Below are 15649 nucleotides of genomic sequence, written 5' to 3'. Positions count from 1 at the left end.
TCACTTTCCTTGATCAGGATTTCCATATGTTCGAAGTACTCTGTACTCTGGATGGATTTGTATCGGTATGTATGGTATGTGTTTGTTTGGTATGGTATGGTCTGGTATCTACCGGTATGGATTTAGAAGCAGTACATCATAGTCAATAGTATCAATGTATAGCTTAAGTGACTTGTCGACTTCCATTGTGAATAGAGGAAACAGCATCCGACGTACGTAGACTTACAGACTTCAATAAAACGCCAACCGCCACCACAACGTACTGTAGAATGCTGACACAATGGCGCCCATGCCCATGAATACAATTGCATTGACATCTCGTTCTCGTACAAGACCTGTCAATATGATACCCACATGCATGTACATACGTGCATCCTTCCATAAACAGAAATAGAAGCAAGTATAGACGGTTGGGCCTTCCGGCTCACTGGTACTCGGTACTCGTACCCATCCAACCAAACCTGTCTATCCGGGTTGGTCGAGAATCCTCCACGCTATGTATGGTATTTGTGGCTTGTATTGTACGGTATTACACTGTATACGAGGTGAAGAGTATGACGTCTCACATGCAAGCAATGCATCTAATGCATTAGAGTTCATGGGGTACGGTATGTATGACATGTTCGCTATGGAGGAGGGCGGACCGGGTGTGTGGATATGGGTGGGTGCATATAACAAACAACAGTTGGGCGAAGATACAAGTATTCTGTGCTTCATGGATGCAATTATGGGCGAGGGGGACTTAACGTCGATGGAATTGGAATAGGGCCGGTGGTCATGTTTAACTAAAAGGTGTTGAGGTAGGGTTATACTTGTGACCTCTGATAAACCGCTAACAGTATGATAAGGCTCGGATGAAATCCAACAGTAGCAAGCCAAGCAATTCCTATGTTAGTTTATAGGCTAGTAATAACGTACAATGTCAAAGTTGGATGATGACTGGTTAAGAGGTTAAGTATTCGCTCGTGTTGGATAACTGTTTGTTTGTCACTACCCTGGTCTGAACTCAAACAAACAGACACTGGACGAACACCGGCTGAATACTGACGACTGGTTACCTGGTAATACTGGAGTGTGTAGTTGGTTAATTGATGTAGTCTAACTACTGAGACATCACTAACAAGGCCATACCTCAGGTGCCCACATCTGCGCCTCTGATAATAGCCTCAAGCAGGAATACCGGGTTTTCGGTCTTCAAATCCGCATACACACGATCAAACCGTTCCTTCAAGGCCTCGTGTTTCTCCCACTCGAACTCAGGGTCACGAAGCCAAAGCCGGAGAAGGTGGCGCCCGACGTAAAAAAGGGTCAGATAACAAGCCAGTATGATTGAATGGTTCTCGTTCCTGGACACCCACTGCTTTTCCTTACTGTAGCGGAAGCCGCCCCGAACATGGAAAATGCTCAGGTTGTTTGCATCCTGGATGTCGCCTTTATGGAAATGAAGAGCGACAGCATATCTCTCCGACGTAAAATGCAATGCGTCCAATGCTTCACCCTGGGCCTCAGTAATCGGTGGGATGTTAATTGAGCGCGGATATCTCCAATAGCCCGTAAAGTTGCGGCGTGCGTATTAAATGATCAGTCGTTCCGGGCTGTCATCTTTTGCTGGTTAGTGATAGGGGAGAGGGCGTGAGAAAAAAACATTGCCATCTTTGCTGAAGCTGTTTTTTCCCCTTATATTAGTCTGGTGGATCTAGCTTCCAAGATGAAAGTTACTTTGACTTACTTGTCGAAAGCCCAAGTCTTTGATGTGGGCAGCAATGACATTGGCTGGCTTGCCTTGCCAGGTTTTGTCCTGCCGGCCCCGAACGGGTGCAACGTGAGATGAGACACCAACATAGATAGTGATATTCTTCTCTCTCGTATACTGGTCCACAGGTATTCCGCGAACAACCTTGAAGCCAAGCCATGGCCATTGTGAATCTCTCGTGAAATTTCTCGCAACGTCGCATGGAAGTTTGGTAGGGGAAAGGTCTCCTGACTGATCTCGCTAAGTGCTTTCCCAACGCTGCATCGGGCCCATAGTTAGCATCAAAACACTCGAATTTCAAAACGGATGTTGTCTCACACTTGAAGTGCTTCAAGGCTTCATCAACCTCAGCAAGATCCGCTGGCGTCAGGTGATAATTCCAGTCATAAGACTCCTCCAGATTATTTCCGTCCCACACAAGATCGGAGTCAAGCTTGGCCGGGAATCCCTCAGGCAAATATTGCACAAGCTTTTCTGTATGTATACGCCGCGTTGTTCGAGTCTTGTAGTTTTCGTACCTGGGAGTGTAGGCGATGTCGGGCTGACCGACGGGTCCAGCAGTGGCAGCCATGTTCAAGAGTCAGGGCCTCTTCGGAGCATATGGTATTTTCAAGGAGTAGTACCTGCAACTCGCCATAATTTATATTTACAATTCTATTCGGCATCGGAGCTTCGGCGACGAGCAATGCTGCCGAACTGTTGAAGTTGCCATCTGCATCCAAATATCGCCATTCACTGAATGGAAGTGAACTGGTACGCACTTCTTCTATATGTACCACAGATCACGCAATCCATTCCTGCTATTTCTACGATATTACAGGATTCCTGAGTAAGGTCTGTCTACTGACTTTCAATATTCTAGACCTTTCCTGGACTATTTTTTCGAGAGCAATGTTGAGTGTGGAGATGCCGTGACGAGCACTCCATAGAATCAATGACGAGAACTATCTCACTCGGCAGAAAGCAACTACGCCGACTTCGTATATCCGTCAGGTTTTAGTGAGGTTTTTTCTTGGTAGCTATATTGTTTGATAAGGGCCATTGTTAGGCCATGACTGCATGCAATAAGGTCTGTAAGTCTTGTCATGTAAAGAACATTCATATATACAGTGTAGGCTATCTATTAGATACTTAGTCTATACTCTCCGACTTATATGCCATTCCAAACGCCTCAGCAAATCCAACCTTACTTGTTTCATCGCCATCTTCCAATCCCAATCCAAGGGAACCCAACAATTCGCTAACCAATAACGATGAATCCTGAACCTCCATATCTAAAATAGGTACCATTGATGGTCGACTATGCGCGCATTGAAACGGAAACGCGCACTGTGCCAATTGCGCGACCAACTTTTGACACTCATGGATACTCAAGACGTCGTTAAACATGATGGCGGTTCGACAGGCGCGGGAATTGAGAAGATCAATGATTCCTTGAGGACAGCCGGTTAACTTTTCTACCCAAGATGTAGTGCTTCCAGAATCCAAATCCGAGTGTGCGGTTGTAGAACCGGGTTTGCTTCCGCTCTCTTCGCACTTCCAAATTTCGCCGCGTATAAGATCGGCAACCAAACTGGGCTCCGTTCGACACCGTTCTGCTATCAAATTCGGGAGTAGATGTACAAAAACCCTTAGCTTATTCGCAGCTTGTTCGATCCGGTAGTCGACGCCCCATGGTCGAAAGTGTTTCCAATACCTCTTGAGCAGCGGTTTCTCGCTTATCGGGGCCTCAAACATGATCGGCTCCAGTGGAATGGTCTGCACTTCCCCAAAATCGCCTGATTCAGACGTCAAAAGCTCTCTAAAAAGTCGTTCTACTCGACATCGTTCATCCGCCGCGTGTTGATCGATCAAGGCTAATGCAGTCCCATCCTGAGTACCGCCAACTGAGGACGCTGGTAATTTCGTAAGGATAAACTTCCGGTCAACTTGCGCAACTACCTCGGCCCCTTGAAGGTGCTGCTTCCATAACTTCCCCCGGAACTTGGAGAATTTGACCGTGTTCAACCCGCAAAGATCGCCACAGCAGTCGTGCACGTTGAAAGTTGTCCGATCTGATTCGTGTTCACGAACTCCAATATTAATGGTGCTAATCGGTCGCTCAGATCGGCTAAAAGTCGGATTCTCCCACTTTCTCAAGACACCATCAAGCCACGAACCCCCTGTCCGGATGGGAATGGCTGATCTTGGCCGTCTTACTCGATTCAATACCTGGTTCGGTTGGATGGAACCAGTTGAGCGTGGCCTTTCGCTGTGCGCATCCGTGGAATCCATCGATTGACCGGTCCGTGAGTTGACCACGTGTGTTCGCCCTGTATAAGGATCGGTCCAAGGTAATGTTGTATCTGTTGCTGATTCTCTTTGATTCCCAGACAAATGCACCGGTTGAACGCTTTGGCCAGGACTGCGAACTCTCGATGGAATATCAACTGATTTTGTAGCATTGAGCTTAGTATCGAATACAACATCTTTGGCGCCCTTAACCCTAGACCAATCGCCAAAGTGCTGGCTGGTTGTAGACGGCACAGGTCTCGTAAACAATGGAAGTTTCAATCTACCGTCAAAAGCTTCTTCTGTGCTATCTGAAGCCATGGCACGGTCTTTCCCGGCACCCCTGGATTGCCTTGTGCTTTTTGAATCCTCTTGAGGTGCTTCTGCTGACACCTGGGACACTTTCCGTTTCCTCTTTCCGACACGCGGTCGTAGATTGAGCTGTGCCAGAAACTCGCCAATCATAGCCGCAAGCACGTCTAGAATGCGTTGAACGGACTTGTCAGACTCCGGGGCGATTTCTTGACAGTCTTCATACCATCTGTCAGGAGTATTGGTATTAATCCGTACATAGAACATTGGCCATTTGTTGACAGCCTTTGGTAATGCTTTGGCGTTCATATGACCATCCTCAAGTGAATTCTGAATGGAAGAAGAGGAAGTCTGCGTTGTACCAAAGTCTGACGAAGCGAATAGTCGGTTAAGATCTTTATACAACATGTTCGTACTATTTCGAGGGAAGACAGGGGCCATTCCCAACGAAATGAACTGCACTCTCTTTGTAGGACTGGGAACAAGACATATGGCGGCATGGATTGAGAAATCCGGAACGCAGGCTGAAACAACATTCCAGCGATCATTGGGACTTTGGAAATTGATTAGACCCGTTTGGAGAAGAATCGACGAAATCCGCTTGAGATCTAGTTCGCCTGCCTGCTGGCCCTGGCTTTGAGGATGGACAGTTATCTTCCTGTCTTTGCTGCCATCTGAGATGACCAATTTCGCCAGCTGGTCGTTGGCCAGCATTAACGCAACTAATAGTTGTTTGAGGTCTTCCCATTCTCGGTCTACTTCGTCAGGCTTTTGGTGAGCTAATGCCCGACTTTTCACGCGGACGGGCATGTTCCCGAAGAGGTCATTGACCGTAACGCAGGTTCCATAGCCGCTGAACCTCAGACCCTGCTGTACTGGTGCCGGAATTAAGCGCGCAATTGGTGTTGAATGATGGAATATGACGCTGTTTGTGGTCCGATGGCGCAGGTGACGGGATGTAATAGTGAGCAATGATAGAGACGCCAACGAGGCTAGAAAAAGCCCTCTTCGACCATAGACCTCTCGATCTAACTGAAACTTAGAGGTATCTGTTTGCAGAATCAGTCAGACTGCCCAGAGAAGTTGCGCCAATATCAGAGCCAAGATACATACGATGCGCCTTTCCCAGTCCTCCACTGACCTCAAACTCCGCCGGAGGAATACCCTCACCATCATCTTCCACGATGCAGCCACCACGCTGGAAATCAACTGTCACTATGATGCTATGCGCATTTGCGTCCAGCGCATTCTTGACCAGTTCCACGACGACACCGTTTAGGTTGGTAATTGATGTGGAAGATTTGATCTTGGCCACAACATCAGGTGGGAGTGGTTTGATGTTGGCATCCCGGGTTGACATGCTGACAATGGGATCGAGATAATGTGTTTTAGACTTCGTATTTCACATGGTAGCTCTTAAGCTGCCCTCTTAAAGTAAATCTCGCCACTGCGTCATGGCATGTGCTGGTGATGATAGAGGAAAGAACAGAGCATTTTTCCTTCCGAAACAGAAGCAGGCAGGAAACAGTTACTGAGATAATTCTGGACGCATATGAAGTCTGCTAGTTCGACTGCGGTTTCCATGCGAAGGTGGCTGAACGGTGACGATGGAGGAAGGAAGAACTGCGATAAGCGCGTCACGTGGCGATAAGCCATACATACAGATTACTCTGTCTGGATAAAAAACACATGGACAGTGTTCTTCAGGATTGACGTCTCCTTGAAGATAATAGGCATGGTATTCTGGCAACGCATTTATGTCTGTAATAACGTGGTTGGCAATCCATTCACCTTGCTATGTACTATTACAGCCCGAATCTAGCTACAACGCTACAGCGATGAGGGGTATAGAGAAGCTACGGGCGCTTCCCGGGCTAGTCTCACGAATAAGTGAGGCATTGAAGAACCAAATAACCGGGTCATACTACGGAGGGCGAAAGACTATCCAGGATACCGTATGCTGCGCCCATTATTGAGTCTCCGCTTGGTGGCCAGAATTCTAGGAATGCCAATGCCTTGCTCTAGCAGTGTGGGGCGGAGCCTACGGAGTACTTGGGGCACTAAGAAATATCCTCTGTGCTCCGTGTGCCCAAAGTCCTCCGTGACTATTGATATGGAGGAAGTTATGTACGGCACTCCCCAGGCAGTGACCGGACCGGCAACGCACTTGTCTCACCGAAACCACCAATGATGTCACAGAATAACATGCCCAGGAGCGGAAAGATGGTGCGTGATCGTCTTGAATGGATTTTAGCAGGTGTGCCGGTTCGTTTGAGAATTCGGGCTGTGTGGCGACAACGAGGGGCTCCCGAGGGCTTTGACGATCCAGATACGAGTCAGTGTGTATTGAATTCCGCCAGAAATATGGAGGATTGTGAGCCAGACAGGGTGGCTGCCGGCCGTCTCTGTCAATGGCAGGGAATAAATATAAAAATATTGAGTAGACAAAGTATGTGACAGAACAAAGGCAAGTGAAGTCGTTTTGGGCCGAAGAACAATATCACGTGCATTGCTGTTGACTCCTGACAAGCGCCAAATTACGTCGGGCTCTCACAATCTCACCTCAAACAAGTCAATCAGGGATAAAGAGCATAAAACCTCTTTGTGAATCGTTATCCAGCCATTCTTGTGTGCAGCTTCCCTGTCGCATCGCCACTGTCGCTTCTAGACGCAACGCCTTCCGCGTCCTTATCTGATTGTGGCCAGCCGCTTCCCTCCTTGAATATCTTATCCCATCCCCATTCCCATAGCTTTTCGTCCTTGCTATTCGAACCGTCAAGCTATCCCGAATTCTGAGTTTTTCGTCAAGGCCAAAATGGCCACCGCGGAGGTCCCTGCCAGGACACATGGTGTGTTGCTCATTCTCCTCTTCTCTAACAAGGATAATACCTGGGCTAACTTTTCTTGTCATATGATAGACCGCCATGGCCTTCGTCGCCCCTTCTCAAGCTGGATGAAGCGCCTCGCAAATTTAAAAAACTCCTCATCTGAATCGAACTCTATCCGCTGGTCCAATAAACTCCACACAGCTCCCAAAGGCAAGAAGAGCAGTCGCAGCCGCCAGAACAACCCCTACCCGCTCTCCGGTACAACAGACGGACTACGAGACTACAATAGCGATACGAATGATGATTCGCCCGGAGCGTCCGTTAGTGAAGTGAACGGCCATCGCTCCCGCTCGCACAGCGAACCTTCCCTAGCGTGTTCCGGCTATGAGAACCAGATCCCAGCTACCAGCGCCAAATCAACTGCCCCGACCATCTCTACCAACGGTGATACATCATACTCGAAGGCGGGGACATTAGCGACGGCGGGAGGAGGCATCAGTTCGAGCGGGGGAGGTGAAGGGAGCACGTTTTCGTCGCCAGCGCCCTCAGTGCGATCATTGACCACAACCTTGACGACTGTACAGTCCGCTGCGCCATCAGCCCATTTGTACAATGCGCAGAATGTCTACCAAGGAATACCTTATGTGAACTCGACGCACAACAACAATAACCAACAAGTGCAATTCACACACCAATTCCCATCGTCCCCCGCGAGCGCAGTGCCGCCGCACTTGGCTCCCCACCACGGCTACTACAATACCTATCACACAGCAACAGCGAATGGTATGCTAACCGACAACGCCTCGATCCTGACACTGGCGTCTTCTTCGAAGCGCCGCCGACGGAACTCTCTCGACACCAATGCGTCCGTGCGCGCCCTGGCCCCATCATCTGTCTACGGCGGAAGCCGCGAGAGTCTACCATTGAGCGTCCTCAGCAGTCAGGTCAATGAACCCTCTAATGCATCCGCCCTCAACGCATCGTCGAGCGTCCTCAACCGTCCAAGCATGGTCGGCCTCGCCAGCGCAGACCGTGTGAGCATCTACTCCTCTGGAGTCTTAAGCAACACCAATGAACGAGGAAGCCTCTACACAACCAAGCAGGGCGATGGCGCTAGTATTCGCAGCGCTGCATATTCACACCACGGTCGAAACGAGAGTAACACAGCGAGTATCTCCGGTGTCACGAGTGCATCGGTCAGCCAACACATGGCCACCGGGCGAATTAGTCGTCGCAGCTCGGGCTGGGGCGAGATCAACGAGGACGAGGTTGCCGGAGACGAAAGTGATTACGAGAAAGGCGTTGAAAAGAAAGAGTCTGATGAGAAGATCGAGACAAAGACTCAGATATCGACTTGATATCTATATTTACATGACATGCATCACACCTTGTTGATACGCATGCAAGAAAGGTTCTAACGATGTTACGCATATTCTTCGAACCGAACGAGAAGAATCAGAATATCCTTGACCTTTTTCCTTTTCATTTTTTCTTCGTTTACCATTGTTTCATTTTCATGACTTTACGTTCGGAGGATTCTATGATAACCGGCTGATTGACTTGGATTGTTCCATGGCGTTGGCAACTGGCGTTCTATTTGTATGTTTCATAGGTGGATTAAGAGGGCAATGTGTGATATCCTAAGTTTGTATTATTGTCATTCGGATTTTCAGCTTTAGCTGAGCCTGTTGTACTTTTTCATAGTGATTCCAAGGTGGTTCAGAGGGCAATTGTATGCTTTAATGTTCACTGTATTAAACTTCAACGCTTATAGCATGAGTATTTACTCTGTAGCTTTAAATAACTTAACATGGGAATCATCAATCATGAAAAAGGAAAAGGCCTCCCCCTTGCTCCGCTCCGTCAGACTCCAGCCTCATAAGAAATATCAGATAACCCAACCAATATGCACAAAAAAAAAAAAAAAATAGAAATAGAATGTCGCAGAATGGGAACACCAAATAGACTATTAACGAGTAAAAACGGAATGAAAATGACAACCCTAATTCTTTTCTTTTATCTTCATGAACTTGTTGTCTCGACCTCTCTACTCTCTGACAGATTCTTCTGAGCGGCCAAGAACTTCTTGAACATACTTGCAATATCGTTCTGCGAAGTCTTACCCTCATCAGGAGACCGGCCGTTCTTTTCTGTGATCAGGTTCTTCAGCCATTGGTTCTCCAGTTCCAAGGCTGTCACCCGGGCCTCGAGGGCGGCGTTCTTCTCAGTGGTGTCCTTTACTGTCTTCTCCAAGGTTTGCTCCCGCATCTTCTTCTTCACACGGAAACGAGCACTGGCGGCAGTGTTACGACGACGCTTGTCCTCCTCGGCAGCGTTGCGCGAGGCCTCCTCAATGCTCATCGGAGTTGGCTTGTGGCTCGGCTTACGCTTGGAAGCAGTAGACTTGGGGGTCGGAGCCGGTGTGGATGCTTGAGCCGGGGCAGATGGCTGAGATGGAGAGATTGGGGACGGCTGGCTGGAGAACTCAGCCGCGTTCAGGTTAGGGAGCCCGTTCGAGACCGATGGGGCATGTGTGAATGGAACATTCTGAGTGGACAGAGACTGGCCAGCAGAGTTGTTGGTGCTAGCATTGTTGAAGTTCGCGGATGGGAAATCATTGTTCATGTTGTTCAAACCATCTGCACACCAGAGTTAGAACCAAGTCACATATTCAGAACACAAGCTGGCTGGAAGGCAAGCAAAAAACATGATGCAAAGGAGAATGGGCAATGGCTGATATACGAGGTGCGAGCAATTCACGTGTAACATGGCGACACAGCCAGAAATCACGTGAAATGGCGCAACACGAGTTCCCGCTGACGCCTTTTCCAGGGCCAATAAAAACAGTACAATGGCAAACCCCGTCCCTTTTTCATTTTTTTCTGCCGGGCACACTAGCCATAGCTCCTGCAGGAAAATAATCAAGTAAGGTGTCCGTGCGAGAGAGGATGGTGTGATGATGTGCGTACAATGCCATATGATCAATTTGAGAAAAGCAAAAAAAAGGCGAAAACGGCGCGGAGACATGAACAGAGAAAAAGCAAAGCAGATTTCGGTGCAAAAGCAATCGCGCATCGAAGAGACGTTGAAGGAACAAAGGGTATCAAAGTAAGAAAAGCATAGAAAAAGGTGGATGTCTCGAGGACACCCATGCCAATGTATGCCAGCCAGCTGGAGTAGTAAAACCACACTATAACTCACCCTTGAGGAAATCCAAAAACTTCAGATCCGGGTTCTGCTCAGCATTGTTCGAGTTGTCCTTCAACTTGTCATTGTCCACCGAGTCGAATATAGGCAGGTTCAGTTCTCCGAACTGGTCGAAATCAAAGAACTCGGCGTTGGTGAAGAGCGACAATTCAGCGTCGAGGTTGAACGATTCCTGTTTTTGTTGCTGCTGCACAGCCTGGTCGTAGGGCGATGGAATCGCATTCAAGTCATCAAGGTATTGGGAGAAGTTGGGGGCGCGACGGCCATTGAATTCGGACATGGTGGATCGGTTGAGACTGGAGCAGCCTCGAAACTCGAATTTTGCAAAGCGGCTTGGTGGGTAACGGGTTTGTGTTTGACTGTGCAACGGTTTGAAATGGATAACGACCTTCACAAACGGTCGAATGCGTGGATTGCCGTACAAGTAACTCGATCGTCGAGCGGTCCAGCACGTGTGCCTTCTTTTTCGTTTCTTTTTCCTCACTTTGAGTGTCGGTATTTCCACCAAAATCACCAAAATCAAACAATGTCGAGATAGTAACGTCTCGGGGAAAGTCGACGGGCGATGGGGCGATGCAGCGGTAGTAATAGTAGTCGGGGGAGGGGAAGAAAGAAAGCGAGAGAACGAGGCGGCGAAAGAGAGAAAGCGGGAATTCTCGTGGTCTGGCGGCGGTGGGGACTTCGGCCGGTCTTTGCTCAGGCGAGGGGCGCTGAGTCAGAATTCACTAGGCAGTCTACAGGAAGAGATTCATACACTCCGTACTCTGCTTCATACTAAGTGAGTGAGTGAATGGATGCCTTCAATTACTCTACTCAACATCATTTCCATTCCCTAGGGATACAAGTATTGCCACTCGCAGCCCTTTTCCAACCATGACTTCAACTGTCCGGTTCTGAACCTCGCCGAAGTCGGAATCCGATTCCTGGCTTTGACTTTTTTTCGTTGCCGGTTCTGGTAGGCTGACCCGGACTTTACGATGGTCGCGGTCAGCGACTCGGAGAAGATGACTTGCGTTAGTTACAGGGATGACAATAAGGGAATATTACCCGTTGAGCAGTTCTTAGACTAGCTTGCACCACTGCTTTTTAATTTGTTTCAGTCTTAGCGTTGTCTTATTGACCGGGAAAAATGCCGTGATTAATAATTGCCATCCTTCGACGTCACATTTACTACAAACCCTAATAGGGTCGGATCGGAGTCTCGCGGTTTTTACCATTGGTTTACTCCCTGGGTTAAGAGTGTGAAAGGGGAGAAAGAAGCCAGAAAGAGGTTAAAGAAGAGAAAGGATAGGGTGCAGTAATGAGCATCAATGCTGGCATCCTAACTACGGAATGCGAGCATGCCTCAATTGATGTGTTCAACCCTAGTCTGTACTAACTGTTAACTAGCCAAAATCAATTAAATACCCCTGTAGATAAAGAGAAATCCTTATAAATCGACATTGATATGATTACCCCATGGATGCCGCTCCTCAACATGTGATCTTGAATTTCCTTATTGGTCTGTTATCACCACGTGACCAATAATGCTTTGGAACCGCTTTGCCAAAGAAGCTTGTCGCGTAACACTTCAAGATAGCCAGAGCAATCCCAGTTCTCAATTATTACCACAAACCTGAAATATGCGATAAGCTTGCGACCCTGAATCAATCGATGCAATGGCGCGTCCAAAATCCATCCGCGCTCCCACCACAGCCAGCCTCCCCAGCACCCTCCGCATCCCCTCAACCAGCCCATCAGTATCCAAGTCATTCAACAAACTCTCCCGCCAAGCTCTCCTCGACCTCGTCTTCCAATGGCTGGACGATAACAACGTAAACACCTTCCCGCCATATCTCGAGCGCGACCAGATCGAAAATACCGACCCGGACGATGAAGAGACCAGCCCGTACCCGGCCGAGCAGACGATCGACGACATCCGCAATGCATACCAAGACCTGCAGGACCGGAAAGGTGGGAAACGTGAGGTAATTGATCGTGTGCTTGAGGGCGATTGGAGACATGGGATTACGTTACGGCAATTGGCAATGGTGGATATTTGCTACATGGAGGATCATCCCGCTAGTTTGCGATGGGCGGCGTTGGAACTTGCTCGTTTCGACGAGGTGGAGGATACGCAAACGAGTGATCTATCAGCCTGTCTCCCGCGTGTGCATGCGTCGACTTTCCTGAAGAACCTGCAGCAATTAATCGCGCCACTTGTGAAAGCGCATTACCACCTCGCGCGATCCGCTTCGTTACCTCTCACATTCCTGCGCATTCTAGTCACCAATTCGCCCTACCAGCATCCGCGCCAACTACCCGAAACCCTCATGGATTCCTCGAGGGTAATTTATATCGCTTTCCCAGATAGTTGTCCATTTATATACACGTCCATTTCATCAACCGGTTCCAAAACCAGCACTTCCGCGACCACCGCCGTCGGAACAGATACCAGAAGTCTACAGCGCATTGTCCGAGACGCTATCCCCAAAGCACTCTCCCGTCCTCAAGAGCGATATACTCTGAAAGCGACATCTCTTTCGGCAAAGAGCCTCCAGGCCCTACTATCCCTCCGAGGCCCGAGCCGTTCAAACGCAGCAAACGGCGCATTCAGCATTTTCGCCGATGCGGTCGTCGAAGGAAGCCCATTGGACCCACGACCAGCCAATACAGTCTCGCCGGAGGAATACATGAACCGCAGTGATGAGAAAGAAAGCAAACGAACCGAAGATGAAGATACCAAAAATACCGACACCCATGCGCCCAAGAAGCGCAAGCTTGCCGTTCATTCCCGCTTCGGTACCTCTGGCTCCCGCTCATCGGCACCCCTGGACCGTTTTGATATTCGGTTACTCGATTCCCCGAATGGCCGCGATGATCAAGAACCCTCTGAAGATTCTCAGCCAACTCTGTCACTCAGTTTCGCCGGCAACGATGTTATATCAGGGATTCGCAAACTCGCGGAACTAGGCATCGTCGATGCAGAGCGTATGCCGTCTTGGATGACCGGTGAAGAAGGGGTTAGTGTTGCTGTTGTCCATCAGGGGAGACGGGTAGCGAAAGATAGTGGATGATTGAGTCGAGTTGGAATATCATATTTCCCACCATCCTATCTTTGCACTGTCTTCTATGCATATCCCGAGGGTTCATAAGAAGAGGACAGAAGTAATCGCGGCATCAAGGCCGTCACGCTTTGCTAGACACGATCATCCCGTCCCATCCCATATCTTTTTTTTTTTTTTTTCTGGATGATCAATAGACCAGAGCTCTCAGGCAGAACATTCAATTTACGGGTTGACTGCGTTGGTCTGCGATGCTATAAAGCCACGCCATCACTTCTCCTGAGATGCAGGACTCAACCGATTTTCAACAGTTGCTTAAGGAATGGATCGTCTTATGAAGGCCAATAGAGCTATAAATTGAACCAAGACTAGCGAAAAGGGTATATAGCAATCCACAATCTAGAATGATCCATCCAACACCGAATTCCAAAACCCTAGTATCTATACCTGCGCCGCCCATAATAGTACGATTCCCGGTAATCCCAAGGCTGATAGTATGTTGAAGAGTCTATAGAAGCGAAATTAGCATGATTCATGAATAAAAGAGAAAAAGTCGCAGAAAGAAAAGGGACAATACAGGGATGGCCTCGTACCACGTTCACCAGACAGACCCAGTTGGTCTGCGACATTGACATAGCCTTCGTCATTGACTCGTCCGGTTTTCTTGAGTTCGTCCATGTTGAGGTTCTCAGTTTCAAATTCCCATGGGGCGCGACTTAATATTAGACATTAGAACTCATCCGATAGGTCAATATGAAAGATAGAGGGGGAACTCACCAGTAAACACAGCGAACCCCATGCGCACGCTGCGTAGCAGCCCATTTATCAAAACAGACTTTATGGATGTTATTCCCGCACGACCCTCGACACCAAACGATATTTTCCTTGTCGGGTTCGAACTCCATAAAGCAGACAGGACAGTCGCCTTCGATGGGCTTGCGCTTGCCGGCAGCGTTCTCTTCGGGTTTGGTTTCGCGGCTGAGGTAGGATCCATTGTATATTTCGATGAGTTCCTGTACGATGGATCGCAATTAGTTTGGATGTTCTCTGTTTTACTTTTTGCTTGGAAGAGTGTTTACCGTTGATAAGAATGCGAGTTGGTATTGGAGGTGTGCGGGGGCTTTGAGGGCTTTGCTTAGGACTTGATAGGCCATGATGTTAATAATCATAAGAATAAGATGGTGGTATTGATGAGGATTATAGGAAGAAGAGCGGACGTACCGTAGCAGATATGCTTGCACTGGTTTCCCTTTTGATTATCCGGGCAGCTGCAACTTGGCACCTTCCCTATAGTCACAGTGTAAAGGTTGCCGGTGGACCCGGCCATTCCAAATTCCATGATGGGGTAACTGTCAGTCCAGTTGACTGAGGAACTTACAGCGAACATTCTATAAACGAGGTACGCCTGTTAGCAAACTCTGGACACTTTTGTTCATAGCAAACCAAACCATACCTCTGAGACGTCGCTCGCGCCAATCTATCCAAATACGCCTGCGGCGCATGCTTGCGGAACACCCTAAGTCTTTTCTCCTGCTCTGGCTTTTTGGTCCTTGGTTTCTTGGACTTGGGTTCAGGCGCGTCGTCTGTTCGACCAACAACTTTGGCTGGCGCGCGCTGGGTATTATTGGCTTTTCGCGGGCCCTTCACGGGTGCTACGGGCGTTTCTATCTCGCTGGCTGCGGTTCGCTTTCTCTTCGTCGAAAATGTACTCTGGATGTTCGCGTTGACTTGTGACTCGAGGGTTTTGAGAGATGAAATGGGGGGTTGCGGATACCCTAGGGAAGATGACCCACTTCTAGTGGGCATGTTGACGAGAAATTTTGATGTCGAATTGGTCATAAGTATGAATATAAGGGTGTCAATATCAGAATATCGGCGATAGAGAGGTTCTTGTTTGCAGAGTCGCGGTGGCGTTTGTGCAACAGGCAGTACTCCAAACTTCAGTGCTTAAAATGATGACATAATGCTCCGATTCACGGTAATCACTAAATTAGTCGGCCATGCATTGACTCTTATCATACCATGAAAAACCAGGTTTATTCAAGACCACTCTGCATCTTGTCTGCACTCCAGAGTAAGCTCAACTGTGGATGATGCGACGCGGCGCAATCAGGGCATTGTGGAGGTTTGCCGCGTTTGCTTTATTTGCTTTGTTTGCCTCGAGATTAGAGATAACGGAAGATGACGAGGATAGATTCCACTCCGTTTCACCTTCTGATCCAACTCGTTTGAGA

The 15649-nt window shown here is 48.5% G+C and overlaps 6 protein-coding genes across 6 annotated transcripts; 2 read left to right on the top strand and 4 right to left on the bottom strand.

Moving 5' to 3' along the window:
• Positions 1 to 1612: 1612 nt before the first annotated feature.
• ACHE_20560S (uncharacterized protein) lies at positions 1613 to 2324 on the bottom strand (the record flags this gene model as incomplete). The annotated part of the gene is made up of 3 exons (XM_043284877.1): positions 1613 to 1664; positions 1730 to 2011; positions 2074 to 2324. The coding sequence occupies 3 exons, from the start codon at positions 2322 to 2324 to the stop codon at positions 1613 to 1615; spliced, it is 585 nt and encodes a 194-aa protein (XP_043133624.1).
• A 560-nt stretch (positions 2325 to 2884) lies between these two features.
• MLH3 (putative DNA mismatch repair protein (Mlh3)) lies at positions 2885 to 5696 on the bottom strand (the record flags this gene model as incomplete). Its single annotated transcript, XM_043284876.1, has 2 exons — positions 2885 to 5385; positions 5450 to 5696. 2 exons carry the CDS (start codon positions 5694 to 5696, stop codon positions 2885 to 2887), a joined length of 2748 nt encoding a protein of 915 aa, XP_043133623.1.
• A 1455-nt stretch (positions 5697 to 7151) lies between these two features.
• On the top strand, positions 7152 to 8522 carry ACHE_20558A (uncharacterized protein; the record flags this gene model as incomplete). The annotated part of the gene is made up of 2 exons (XM_043284874.1): positions 7152 to 7185; positions 7255 to 8522. The coding sequence occupies 2 exons, from the start codon at positions 7152 to 7154 to the stop codon at positions 8520 to 8522; spliced, it is 1302 nt and encodes a 433-aa protein (XP_043133622.1).
• A 664-nt stretch (positions 8523 to 9186) lies between these two features.
• On the bottom strand, positions 9187 to 10651 carry ACHE_20557S (putative bZIP transcription factor (MetR); the record flags this gene model as incomplete). The annotated part of the gene is made up of 2 exons (XM_043284873.1): positions 9187 to 9803; positions 10366 to 10651. The coding sequence occupies 2 exons, from the start codon at positions 10649 to 10651 to the stop codon at positions 9187 to 9189; spliced, it is 903 nt and encodes a 300-aa protein (XP_043133621.1).
• A 1378-nt stretch (positions 10652 to 12029) lies between these two features.
• On the top strand, positions 12030 to 13427 carry ACHE_20556A (CENP-N/CHL4 family protein; the record flags this gene model as incomplete). The annotated part of the gene is made up of 1 exon (XM_043284872.1): positions 12030 to 13427. One exon carries the CDS (start codon positions 12030 to 12032, stop codon positions 13425 to 13427), a length of 1398 nt encoding a protein of 465 aa, XP_043133620.1.
• Positions 13428 to 13849: 422 nt separating this feature from the next.
• On the bottom strand, positions 13850 to 15254 carry ACHE_20555S (RING finger protein; the record flags this gene model as incomplete). Its single annotated transcript, XM_043284871.1, has 6 exons — positions 13850 to 13923; positions 14009 to 14130; positions 14193 to 14428; positions 14495 to 14556; positions 14637 to 14803; positions 14869 to 15254. The coding sequence occupies 6 exons, from the start codon at positions 15252 to 15254 to the stop codon at positions 13850 to 13852; spliced, it is 1047 nt and encodes a 348-aa protein (XP_043133619.1).
• Between the last annotated feature and the right edge of the window lie 395 nt (positions 15255 to 15649).

This window comes from Aspergillus chevalieri, chromosome 2, assembly GCF_016861735.1.
Source record: "Aspergillus chevalieri M1 DNA, chromosome 2, nearly complete sequence".
NCBI lineage: Eukaryota > Fungi > Ascomycota > Eurotiomycetes > Eurotiales > Aspergillaceae > Aspergillus > Aspergillus chevalieri.
The sequence above is the reverse complement of the archived record's forward strand: the minus strand, read 5'-3'. Positions and strand labels throughout refer to the sequence as shown.